At 43.4% G+C, this 13439-nt stretch overlaps 1 protein-coding gene across 1 annotated transcript in view; it reads right to left on the reverse strand.

Moving 5' to 3' along the window:
* Positions 1-13439, reverse strand: part of LRIG1 (leucine rich repeats and immunoglobulin like domains 1) — a 139492-nt gene that overhangs the window by 34908 nt on the left and 91145 nt on the right. The window contains exon 4 of the mRNA XM_044675768.1: positions 2109-2246. Coding sequence (XP_044531703.1) covers positions 2109-2246 — 138 coding nt within the window. The remainder of the gene's footprint in view (positions 1-2108; positions 2247-13439) is intronic.

Raw genomic sequence — 13439 nt, forward strand, 5'->3', positions numbered from 1 at the left:
TGTGACATTGAGCTGAACATTCTCCTTCCTCCAGTTTTGTAGACTGGGAAGGTATCCACAGTTATAAAGTGTATTCCTCTAGATTGTTTTTGGAAAAGCCAGAGCAGCAGATACAGGGTGTCACAGACTTTAGGAAGCTGTGTCATTCCTGACGGCTTTCTTTATCCCTGTCTGTACAAAAATTCTGCCTTTCTGGAGAAAGGGAAGAGGAGAGAGGCCAGAGAGAGGGGGGTTTGGTAGGATGGCTGTGGAAAAAACTCTCCGGCCCGGGAGACGACCGTCAAAAAGATGGCAAGCAGGGATTCCTTGCAGATTTTGCTGTACTATTTGTTCCCCACACTGCAGATTAAATAGCACAGTCTGATAAAAATGTACTGGCTGCTCCAGACCAGATTAGATAGGCCTCCTCTAATGCCATCATCGGGCGGTCTGGACACTCGATGTAAAATAACACCACCGTCATCATCAAAATAATAATAACGATGACAATAGCAATAATAACATCAATGATAAAACTTTTACATGTCATCTCATTTAACCTTCACAACCCTCCTGGGAGGTGGGGGGCAGCCCATACTGCCCTGCTATCTTTCCTTCTGTTGTTGTCTATACCTAAACTAAACACAACTAGCAGCCCCCTTACACGGCCATCGTCCAAGACAAAAATGTGCCCCGTTGGGCTAACAAGGCTTTAGAGCTAGAAACCACCCAAAATTACTTTAAGCATAGAATTGGTCTATTATCCCTAAGCCTCACTTAGACATCTATAAAACTGGTATGAACATCCTGAGAAGGATATGGAATGAATTCCTGTCCAAACACTTTCCCCACAAATAGCTACATAGAATTAACTCAGATTAACTCCCAAGTCATCGGATATCTTGTGGAAAGCACTAAAGAGCACCAAGACCTTTCCCTAATCCCTGTCTTCCCAGTGGCTAGCACATTCCCACTCCCCCATAATTACCTTGATTTTTATTTTGCATCTCCCAATAAAATAGGAGCTCTTAAGGACAGGGACTGTCTTTTATCTTTGTATCCCCAGTGCAGAGAACACTATGAGCACTTCGTATTTTATAATCTGTAAATCCAGAAATCCTTCTTTGATCCATTCGTACTCCCCCTTCTCCGCCACCGAGTCTTTTATTGAGAACAAGCTGGGAAATGAAAGTGGTGCCCCCAAAGGGTAGGATCTGGGAGTCAAAGAAGATTTGGAGCTTTCTTATGAAGCTCCCCTCAGGAATTAGGGGGTTCGGCTTCAAATAAAGAGGACCTCAAGCCATCAGCTACTTTGGGAGAGCATCTCTGCTCGAGAGTGAGTTGGAATGGATGCTACTTCCAATCAGAACGTGCTATGACTTCATCCCACTGACCTACCCATCTTACACAAGCACGATGTGCTAAAGAGAGATGAACGTGGGCTGAATTTCTCTCTCTTTTTCCATGAACTGGGAAGGCTGAACTGTTTGAGTGCCGACTCCCACTATGGGCATCTCCAGCACTATCTGAAAGATAATCCAGAGATGGCTGGACAATCCAATATAAAATGAAATGGATAGAGGAGTGGCTAGTAAAACATGCTAATTACTTAGGAAACAAAACTTTTACAAAGAATTTTTCTCTTAATATGTTTTTACTCTGTCCTCCATCAACTTTCCTGCTACGGACTTGTGTCTGTCTGTCTGTCTCTCCCTCCTCCCCAACTCTGTCTCTATCTGTTTGTCTCTCTCTCTCTGTCTCCCTCTCTTTCAAACCCTTAATTTCTGTCTCAGAATCAATAGTGTGTATTAGTTCAAAGGCAGAAGAGTGGTAAGAGTTAAGTAACGGGGGTTAAGTGACTTGCCCAGGGCCATACAGTGTTGGAGACCAGATTTGAACCCAGGAAATCCCATCTCCAGGCCCAGCTCTGTATCCACTGAGCCACCTAGCTGCTCTTGGCCACCATTTTCCATGTGATAAAAGGAACTATTTCCAGGGCACTTGGTGACACCCTAATATAAGGAGAATTTAGTCCAATACTACAAAAGCTTGGGGATGGCAGGGTCCAAGGAGGGTTTCTCACTCCCCAAATGGCAAGGAAAATGTCAATTGATCAGAGGAAAACTTACAGTTCCTTTATGTGCAGTCCACGAGGAAAACAAGAGCTTCGGACTTCGGTGATGTTATTAGAGCTCAGGTCCAACATTTGCAAGGAAACATAAGGTTTCAACTGGCTCCCTTCCACATTGCGGATCCTATTGTGTTGCCTGAAGTACAAAATCAATATAAAGTTTAGTTTTCAAAATGAATTTTACTGTTTGTGTAGTTCAGTTGTTTTCAGTAGTGTCTGACTCTTCATGACTCCATTTGGAATTTTCCTGGCAAAGATACTTGAGTGGTTTGCCATTTCCTTTTCTGACTCATTTTACAAATGAAGAAACTGAGGCAGCAAAATGACTTGTCCCAGGTGGCACAGTGTCGGAGGCCAGATTTGAACTCACAAAGAGGAGTCTTCCTGATTCTAGGCTCAGCGCTCTCTCCACTAAGCCACCTAGTTACCCCTTTCTAACTATAGTCTTAACTATATCTAGTTCGTGGTTCCTGATCTGAGGAGTACAATCTACTCTTGCAAGAATATAATTCAACATATAACTTTGGAAAACTTATGTGTAAATTTGTTATTGAATAAAATAAAGATAAAATTAAAAAAAATAAAGAATATAATTCAATTCACTGTGCAAATGACAGAGAAGCAGATATAGGCTCAACGTGAGGGAAAGATTACTAATTCACCAGGCATGTGATTGAGGGCACGGAGAGATAAGTCTGTCTGGGCAAGAAGGACCACCTCTCCCTCCAGATAAGACCTCAGGTAAAGGAGAGAGGTGCTGATGTACAGAACGGAAAAAAGATTCTCAGGTCAGAGATCAAAGATGGCTTGAAAAAGGTCATCTGATCCAGTAGTGTCAACTCAATACAAACTGGGGCTTCCCATCCATACCCGAGGGTTTCTGTGGGCCACACACTGGTAGTTCTCAAATGTAGCGTTATCTATGTTTTATTACATTTTTATTTATTTCGTTAAATATTTCCCAATTCTTTGGAGTTCTGAGCCATGTGTCTGACAATTCTCATCTCGTCCCAGTAAAGGAGACTCGAGTCATCTAAGGTCACATAGATAGTAAGTGACAAAGCCCAGATTTGAACCTATATCATTTGGCTCTGGTTCCAACATCCTTTACAATGAAATTCATAATGGATGGTCTCTATTTTATCTGTGGAGGGTTAATTCCAAAGGGCAGTGAGGCTGCCTCAAGGAGATAACAGGTTTGGGAGGGCAGGGGGACCAGGGATTGAATTCCCACTTGTTTGGTGATGATTTACAAGGGACTTCTAGGCAGATGTGGGTCCTCCTAGGGGATATCAGGGATTATTTCCAATTCAAATTCTGTGAGCTTATTGATTATCTATTAACTTACTATTGGGAGGTAAAGCCTATGGCAGGGAGATTTACACAGAATTAACAAAAAACAGAGATATTAAAGGGCAAAACATACTACTGGCTGTAAGCAAGTATCTAAAACCAATGGTATAAACGGTAAACATAGAGAAGTTCAGTAAGGTAGAGACAAATGCTCAGAAGTGCAGAGACAAGTACCTTTCACTGATAAAACTAAAGACTATAAGCCCCCTGAGGGCAAAGGCTGAGGTCCTACAGTGTCCCCAGTGCCTTGCACGTGGAGCAAATGTTTCCTTAACAGATGGAATTTCTCACCTAAGACAAAAGCCAGAGGGAGGAATTGGGACCTGGGTAACCAAGTGACCACTTCTCTCCATTAACAAAGTGTGAAATGGTTTCACTTTGTTTTATTTCTACTTCCAGAGCTGCAGAAAAGTGTTTGCCCCTCTAAGAGCATGTTTTCCCACAAAAGATTTGTTTGCTTCTTTAATCTCTTTTTCTGGCAAACCAGCATGGTTCATAACCACCAAGCACTGGCCAGGGAAGGAAAACAGATGCTCCAAGAGGCTGCTGAGTGGTCCCACTCCCTGGTTTGGCAGGCTGGCCCCGGAGCCCACATTGCTCTCGGAGAGCCAGTTCTGGACACTAGAGAACCTGCTGAATAAATAATGAAAGCTCCTCTGTCCAGGGGGTCCAAACTGCTCAATGGCTAGATTCTGAGTAAACAGTGTCAGAGTCCCGGGCCAATCAAAGCATTCTTGCACACAGAACAAGTAACCCAGGCCGCCTCTTACAAAGTGGCATTTCTTTTAAACAAACACTTGAGCAAATCAGATCCAACGGGTATAAACAAGTTATTTCTTTCCCAGAAGTTCTGGGTCTTTTCTTCTTCACCCTTGTTTTTTCACAAGTCTCCCGGGGCCCAGAGCTCAAAACCCATGGAGGAAAAGGCACTGTTCCATGTACCTGGGGAAAGCCAAGTGGTGAAAGGTCCTATTTCCCCCATCTTCTCCCTTCACCCAATCTAAATTAAAACATGTCCTCTGACCCAAGAGAGGCCAGCTACTTTTCCCTTGAGTCAGAAAAATATCTCCAGTTCTTTACGAGAAATAAGAGAGAGAGAGAGAGAGAGAGAGAGAAGAATGGTGTAAAAATTATAGTGAAAAGATAAAACTCAGAAACTATTGTGGGGTATTGAAGGAGTGGAGTGTGAGTATAATGTTTATACTTTATTATTACATGTATCATTAAGAAATGTGTATATGTAATATGAAAATGTATAGAAAAAATGTGTCTGTGGTATAAAAACAGTATCATAAAAAAGATGAGCTCAAAAACTCCCCTGGTATGTGTGTATCAGGTGTGAAAAATATACCATATATAAGTATGTATCATAAAGAAATGTGTGTACTGTTAAAAATGTATCACAAAGGGGTGTGTGTGTGTGTGTGTGTGTGTGTGTGTGTGTGTGTGTGTGTGTAATGTGGAAACTGTATTGTAAGTGTATCATAAAGAAGTTCTGAAAATCCGTTGGGGTGGAAGGGGTATAAAAATGTATCATAAAAAAAGCATGTATGCACACTGAAAATGTATCAAAATATTGTGTGGTGTGAAAATGTATCCTGGTGTGTGTGTGTGTGTGTGTGTGTGTGTGTGTGTGTGTGTGTGGTGGTGGTGTATCATAAAGGTGTGTGTGCAGCATCTGTAGTGGGAAAACTAATGTACTTATAAAGAAGATGAATTCAGGAACTCCTATGAGGGATATAGTACAAAAAATGTATCACAAAGAAATGTGTGTAGCAAGGTATGAAAAGTGTATTTAGGAATATATTCTATAGCCATCCCACCAGTTTAGATAACTTTCCTGCTTAAGCCAGGTCAGTCCTTGATCAACTCTTCTTAAGATGAAAACAACATAGAAATAACTCAAGGCGGTCCAGAAGTCAATCAGGCTGGGAAATCTCTTCTCTTCTCTGTTTCAGTATTATAAAATATTTGAGTTAGCACAATGCCAGGCACATAGTAGGCGCTTAATAAATGTTGACTGACTGGGGGTGGAGGATCTAGGTCAGATGCTTGACTAGCACCTATGAGCTGCCTAACAGGGAACTCTCAGCAGCTCTCAGCTATGGGTTCCTAACCTATACACTGGAGACGGTCCTGGAGTGGCCAAGAAGGCTGTTCCACTGTGAGTACAAGTTGATCACTGGGAACATTCCAATATTCTTTATCAGAGGGGAATTCACATCATTTACTCCTCTTGTCCACAGCACAATATGAGTAAGGGTGAAGTTCAAGGGCACAGCTTCTGTCATTTACCTCTTTTATGATTTGGGGGAAAGTGACAATATCTCTGGGCCTCAGTTTCCTCATCTGTAAAATGTGGAGGTTGGCCTAGATCACTGGGGTCTGATGAAATGTTCTTTAAAAAAAAATTCTGATGACAGTACTTCACCCTAATTTCCATTCTAATCCTATATCCTTTATCTTACGTACTTAAAAACATTCTAAGAAGGGAGTCTGTATAGTTTGGCAGCAAAGAGGTCCAGACACACAAAAAAGTTAGCAACCTCTGGAATTAATGAACAAAGGTCATTTCTAGCTATAAGTCTACAATGCTATTCCCCCAAAGTAAATATCTCCCATCTCCAAGGAAGAGGTGGTCCTCATTTTGTCTTCCAACTGTGTTATGTCCTTGCACCTTCAGCTCAGTGTACACACATGTTGTAGTCCCCCCATTCAAAACCAAAGCAAAGAAAGGCCACCTTTCCGTGGTCCTTTCCATCATCTTTCTTTTGTCTCACTCTTCCTGACAAACACCCACACACACATCAACTCATTGTAACCTAGTTTGAGTTGGTAATGCTCTATGGAAACAATTCCCCAAAATCAGCAATGCCCACTGAAAGCACTGCCCAAAGGGAATAGGAAATTCCTTAATGATGGCAATACTTAAGATGATAATTTCTTTTTTTTAAAAAAAAATAGGGGGAAAATTCACATTTTCAAGTATTCCTTTACGGTTCTGGTCAGATGTTTCATGTAATTCCACGTCCTTTTCCCATTTAGACTAGTTCCTAATTAGCCCAGTCCATTTGGTTCTGCACCTGCTCCTCTTCCAAATCTCCCAGCTCTCTGCTTCTAAAACTGGTATGAAGTGTTTTCAATCCAATGGCCCAAAGCCAATGGCCTTTTTCTTCCCCTGTCATTTTCTTTGACCTTTTTGTAGCATTTGATACTCTTGATAACTACTTCCCATTTCTGGATAGCTTCTCCTCTCCTTGTCCCATGACTTCTAAAACACTGCCAACTCCACAGTTCTCCTTCCCTGTCTCCCCTTCATAGAATCCTTCTCTTCCTTCCAGAATCAACTCATGTCATCCTTCCTCTGATGGGCTCATATTTCATTTCACTACCTTGAAATCATATCTACTTACATATGTGACTGCTGTCTCCTCTATCAAAATGGAAGCTCCTTGGGAGTCTGAATTATTTGCCCCTTTGTCTTAGTCCCTAACTGATGTCTATCCCATCATAAACCCAGAGATTAATGAATGCCTCTCAAATGAATGATTCTCCTTCCACCTCTCTGGCCATTCCATTCACTGTCTCTTTGGCTAATTCCTCTTCTTCTTCTTCCTCCTCCTCCTCCTCCTCCAATAAGGGTATATCCTTTCTGAAAGCTCTACATATTGCCCTCTCTCTTCCATTTCAATAAAGTCTAACTTCTAACTACATGCAAATAGCATCTCCTCAGGGCTCAAATCCTTCTTTCCAAAGGGCTGACCAGATAATCCAGCCGATGTCCTATCTGGCTACCAAATTGGAAATCTCCTTCAGCCCCTTCCCCTCACTCCATACTCGCCCCTTTCCCTTAACTCCCACTTCTGATAACACCCTCATCTCCCAAGGCATCAGGGTGATCATTGGGAGCATCTACCTCGGACCCTTTCTTCTCCCATACAATTAGTTACTAAATACTACCAATTTGATCAGCATGATCTCTCACAAATAGGACACTCTCCCTTCTATTCCCACAACCTAGGGGTACACGGTCATACTTTTGGGCACACAATATTGGAGTAACTTCCTAACTGGACTCTTGACCTCATTCCAGGTCATTGCTTCTAACTAATCCTCCAGGAAGCTGCCTCGGTTGCCCTCCTCATAATTCATAGATAAAACATGCTATTTTTTTACTTTAAAAGCTTCAATCCCTACCAACTAATAAAATATAATTGCATATTATTCATATTCACATTCAATAAAATATAAGTTTATGACTAACCTACCTCTCCCAACTATATCTCCTATTACTCCATGTTTCTCAACTCTTCCTAAGTCTGCCTTTTGAAGGAACCAAAGATCGAACTGTCTTTTATCATGGACCTGATTTTCACCAAGGAAGAAGAAGAGATTTAGAACTGGAAAGGGCCTTAGAGGTGATCTAGGCCAAGGCCCTCATTTTACAGCTGAAGAAACAGAAGATCCAGTGACACTGTGCTATGGTCAATGTAGTAAACAGCAGAGACCCCCGGACGTCCAACTCCGAGTTTATCAATCTTTCCACTGAATTGCATGCCCCAACATAGCTTGACACTGAAGAGGGCAAATCAGCAGGCCAGTAATTCTGCTGGTTCCATCCATTTTTAACTAACTTTTTATCAATCACCGGCCACTTCTGTGGCATTGGGAAGTCATTGGTATAATCCCTTCCCCCCCCCCCCTTGCTACTACCCCACAAGAACACAGAACCAGAGCCAGCTCCCATCAGATTCCAACCATAAGTCTTAGGTCCCACTACCAAAGCCAACTGGTTCCAGCTGGAGATTGTCAAAACTGCTCACTTCCAGAGCTGAGCCGTCTCAGAGAATTGAACTTCAAAACAAAACCTTGCCAAGTGACTTCTCCTATACACAGTATGGGATATAAATACGATTTATTCCAAACCCTAGTCGGCTTGATTACATTCTCTGTTTCATTCCTTTCTTAGAGAGGTTTTCATTTAGACATCACAGACTCTGATTAACCCTTCCTGTCAGGCAAAACCCTTCAACCGTGCACCTGCCTATTCTCTTGGATTCTCCCAAAATGCAAACTCTTCTAACGCTTTTTCTTTGGGTTTTCCAATTAGGAAAAATTGATTATTACTAGTGTGGTGTAAGGAGCTGTTATTTTTAAATGGGCAATGACTTATTTCTGGGGAAGGGTGCAGAAAAGATTCTTTGGTCAGTAAGGGGATTGAGCTAGCCAGCCACTGAAGGATCTCCCAACGCTATGAGCCGTGGCCTCTTGGCAGACCAATGGACTGATGACCAGGGTGGGCTTTCTAGTGTTTATTTCATGCTTTTCCAAGTACGCAGACACTACGAATTCTATAGAGTACAATCTTTGTACCTCTGAGGTCTAAGGAACTCATACCAATTTAAGACGAATGTCTACAACTGCTAGATAAAAACACATCCCTCCTCCTTTTCTTTGAGAGGGTGGGAGGAAGTAGAGGTTCACCTCACAGTACTAGACCTATGACTTCACCAATGTAGATCGGTAGCCATTCCTAACCCATAGTCTTAAAAAAAAATTGTCCCACGGTGCTTAGAATTTAAGGGACTTAACAAAGCTCATGTAGCTAATTCAGAGTCAGAGGACTTAAAATTGACCTCCAAGGCTCAGTGTTAGCCACCTATCTACCCGGCCTTGCTGACATTCGATATGTTCTGATGACCTCCAAGGTGAATCCAGACCTCTTTTTGCGCGGTACCTAACAGAATGCAAAGGTAGGGTCGCACACAGGATGCACCGACTTTCTGCCAAGTCTGTCAATATATGGACTTCTCCACTCATCCTGGAAGAAAATTCCCAATGGATTTGGACCCACTGAAGCCCATCCAAACCAGCCTCCCACTCGTTTTGAATGATGAGTTTTTACAGCTCAGTCCAAGACTCAAAATCCAAGTAAATATGGTAAATGAAGCTAAGTTCTTGTGAACTTATGGAAGGCTAAATGGCACGATTGAAAGACTTATAGACTTATAGTTGAAGGCTTGAGATTTGAATCCTGGCTTATTACCCCATTTTCACTCTGGGCAACTCACTGACTCTGGACTCCAGAGGGAGCTTTTCTCCTATGGCTGGAATCGCTCACTCCTTACCTTGCCTTTAACATCTGTAAGATTCAGGAAATTTAGGGGAAAGGCTTTGATATTCATGTCATTAGGCAGCTTGACAGTGAAATGGATAAGATCGCTGGCCAGCCCTAGATTCAGGAAGACCAGAGTTCAAACCTTGCCTTAGACACTCATTTAGTCTCTCTCATGCCAAGCTTCCAAAACTATAAAATGAGGCTGATAATAGTACCCGCTTCACAGAAATACCAAGTACTTGCTCTCACACACAGTATTATGATTATGCCTCTGTATCCCTAGTACCAAGCACAGTGACTGGTACATACATATATCTGCTTTAAAAAGCTTGCTGACTGCCTGCTTTGTGTAAGGTCTCTGGGCTTCTTCTGAGCTCCGAATTCTATTTTTTGTTACACTTTTAGAGGGGAAGAAGAGAATTATTATTAAGCAAACTCTGAGGGCTTTCATAAAAAGATAGACTATGTAAATCTGTTATTATTGCTATCATTATTTCAAGACTAGACTTGGTAGGTCCAAACCCACTTGCTCATCCCTCTACACGGCCATGACTCCATCGCTGTGGGTGCTCTCGCTCTCTCGACCCAATGTGGACCACATAGACCAACGCAGCCAGACCCCGTCCCCTCCCAGCAGACAGCCTTCCTGAGCTGTAATGGCTAAAGATAGAAAAAGATCCATTAGCTGGTGGCCAGCCCTCTGGTTCCCCACACCTTCGAACTCCTCTGGCTTGGTGCTCAGCCACAAACACACGAACCGTCGGCATTGGGCCAAAATTCAATCCATCAAAGCTGTTCTTAGCTCGCTTGGTCCAAATGACCAGAGTGGGGGGGGGGTGATCTGGTTGCCTACGAGTCGCTGGGTCACCTCTGAAAGCCCACTGACCTCCCCCCCCCCCAGCGTGAAACTTCAGAGAAGGACCCAATCCTCCCTTTAAGGGAAAGCCAGCCTCAAGGGAACAAGGAGCAGGACAGGGTTTTAAAGCCATTTCTTGCTGGCTGAAGGCAAAGAACATTTCTGTCTTCCCTTATTGCCAAACTGCTACCTCCTGGTGGGTCCTACCGCTGGGGTGTTAGTGAGCAAAGACGGGGGGTGTCGGGAGGTGTCACACGGCTCTCCTTCATCCTGGGTGTCGATTTACAGTGTTAGCCATGGGGAGTGGGGAGGAGGGGGGAGGAGGAGGGAGAACAACTTCACACAGCAAAACTCTATTAAACCAGCACCTGTTACAGGCATCAAAAATAAAATCTGGCTTCAAAGGCAGAGAGCATGCAAGAGAAGCTCTCCCACTTGGCTACATTTTCTGAGTGGATGTTAAATTAGACAGTAAGACAGATGGAGGCATTTGAAACCGGCGGTTAAAAATGCTACACCTCCCCACCCCCAAGCAGGGCTGGCTTAAGCGGGGGGCCCTTCAGGAGTGGACAAGATCTGTCCCAGGAAAAGGCCAGGGAGAAAGGACTCCCTTGATGGTGGGTTATTTTAAAAAATTAAAATGCTAATAGAGCCCAACGCGGATCAGAGAGAAAACCACTGCTCCCCGAAAATGGTTCTGCTTAGTGAGCAGCCCTACTTTAACAGGGAAGGGCCACCCAGGCTGGGATCCAAAAGGCACTGAGGACTCCTCTTGGCTTTTACTCACCTCTGAGTTCGCCTCAGCCTGTCTATCTATAAAACAGGACAGAAAGACACCCTTCTCTATGCATCTCACAAAGATGTCAGGCCACCGAGGTAGCACAGAGAATAGAGTCAGTAAGAATTCAATCTTGGGTATTTACTATTTGAGTGACTCTGGGTCAGTCACTTTACCTGTTTGTCCCAGTTTTCTCATCTGTAAAATAGGGAAAAGAATCACACCTAACTCCCAGGGTTGCTGTGGAGTTATTTATTATTATCATTATTATAAAAGCATTGGGGGTTTCCATAAAAATATGGACTCTTTAAATCTGTTATTATTATTATCGTTATTACGTTCTCCCCTTTCCTCAAATGGGTCAATCAATACTGTAAAGCAAATCTAGCTTCATCATAAAGACACAAACGTCTCCACCATTTTCATCTCTGCCCAAATTATCTGAACACAAATCAAAGTCAATGAACATTAAGAATTCAGGGGCTTGTTCTCTTGAGTTCAGGCACCATCTTTTACATGAAGTTCTTCTTGGTCTCCAAGCTCCTACTGCCCTCTCCCCACCCAAAGCCACCCTTTATATGGGGTGTTCCAAAGTCTAAACATTATACTAAGAAGTCAGGAAGATCTGAGTTCACATCCAGCCTCGGCCATGAATTAAAAGTTGACTTCTGCTGGCCTCAGTTTCCTCAACTCTAAAATGGGGGTGATAACAGCAAATATGTCAAAGTAACCATGAGGATCAAATGAGATATTTACAAATTGCGTAGTACATCACCAGGCACACAGGCACTAATATGAGATGCTTACTTCTCTTCCTCCCTCAACATGATGGGAGAGGTGGGAAGGAAAATGTATTTTTGTTTTTGATTCCAAAAAAAATGACTTAAAATTTAAAATGTAGTTATGTTCTCCCTGGATCACCTTATAAAGTCTGTGTTGTTTTCCTTATAAGGACAGGTAGATTTTTTTCCCCTCATTTCACCCATCTTCTTTCACCGAGTCCTCAAGATGACTAATGGGGTTAGGAATACAATGTGTGTGCCACTGATCACAGTGAGGGTGACTGGCCCTCACTGGGCTCAAGTCCATGGCTTTGGCCTTCTTGGGACCCTGATGCGGCCAACTGAGCTAGCCAAGGTACAAAGAGCTACTCTCTGAATTCAACTGAAAGGCCAAATGGGATGGTGTGAACAGAAGTGGAGATCCAACGAGGGTGGGGGAGGTAGTTCGGTTGTCTTAAGAGTATCCGCCATACAAGAAATAGACTGAACCCACTGTCTAAGGTGAAAGAAGAAAAAGCTTGAGGAAGACGTGAGAGAAGTGGCCCAGAAGCCAGCTTTCAAGGGCTTTTCCAGGTCTGGCTGGTCACCGAATTTTCCTTCCCAAGAGAAAGTATCACAACCATCTCAAAGCAAGCTTTGTGTCCTTTTGAATCAGGAGATGGATGAAGTGGGAGGGAGAGGCGGGGGTCAGACGGGATCATCCGCTCAAAGGACCCAGCATCTTTTAAAAGAGAAATGGCCTGATCGTTGGGGGGCCAGGAAATGTATTAGCTGAACAAGAAGGTCTGCCTGTCTCCAATTCTCTCTTTCCCCTGCTGGTGAATCACTGGTTCCCTGGGGAATTTTTGCAGATTCTCAGGCCGGCTGCCCATAACGTTCTGACTGTGTTTATTCAGGTGGGGATCACAGAGAAAACAAGAGCTGACCAGTGGTGAGATAGAGAGGCCCTGGGGAGCCATGGGTGTAGTAAGCCAGGGTCAGCCCAGAGGAAGGCAGGACAAAGGGCTATCTCCCAACCAGCTCTCCCAACTCTCCAAGTGCATGGGGCAGACACTCAAACTATGGCTCTTTAAATCGAGAATCGAATGGGAACTGACCCAACACCACCCACTCATTTGGCAGAGGAGTAAAATGAAACCCAGAGAAATGGAGGGACTTCTCCCATAGTCACACAGGCAATGGAAGGCAAAGTCAAAGATCTGAACCCAGGTACTCCGGCTTTCTATCAATCAATAAACCAGTATTTATTAAGCAACTTCTCCGTGCCAAATGGGCACTGGGCTAGGCATTTAAGGATACCACAACCAAAAAATAAATTAAAAGTCCCTGAAACCCGGCCTCAGCCACTTCCCAGCTGTGTGACTCTGGGCAAGTCACTTGACCCCCATTGCCCACCCTTACCAATCTTCCACCTATGAGACAATACACCGAAGTACAAGGGT

The sequence above is a fragment of the Gracilinanus agilis genome, chromosome 1 (genome assembly GCF_016433145.1).
Source record: "Gracilinanus agilis isolate LMUSP501 chromosome 1, AgileGrace, whole genome shotgun sequence".
NCBI lineage: Eukaryota > Metazoa > Chordata > Mammalia > Didelphimorphia > Didelphidae > Gracilinanus > Gracilinanus agilis.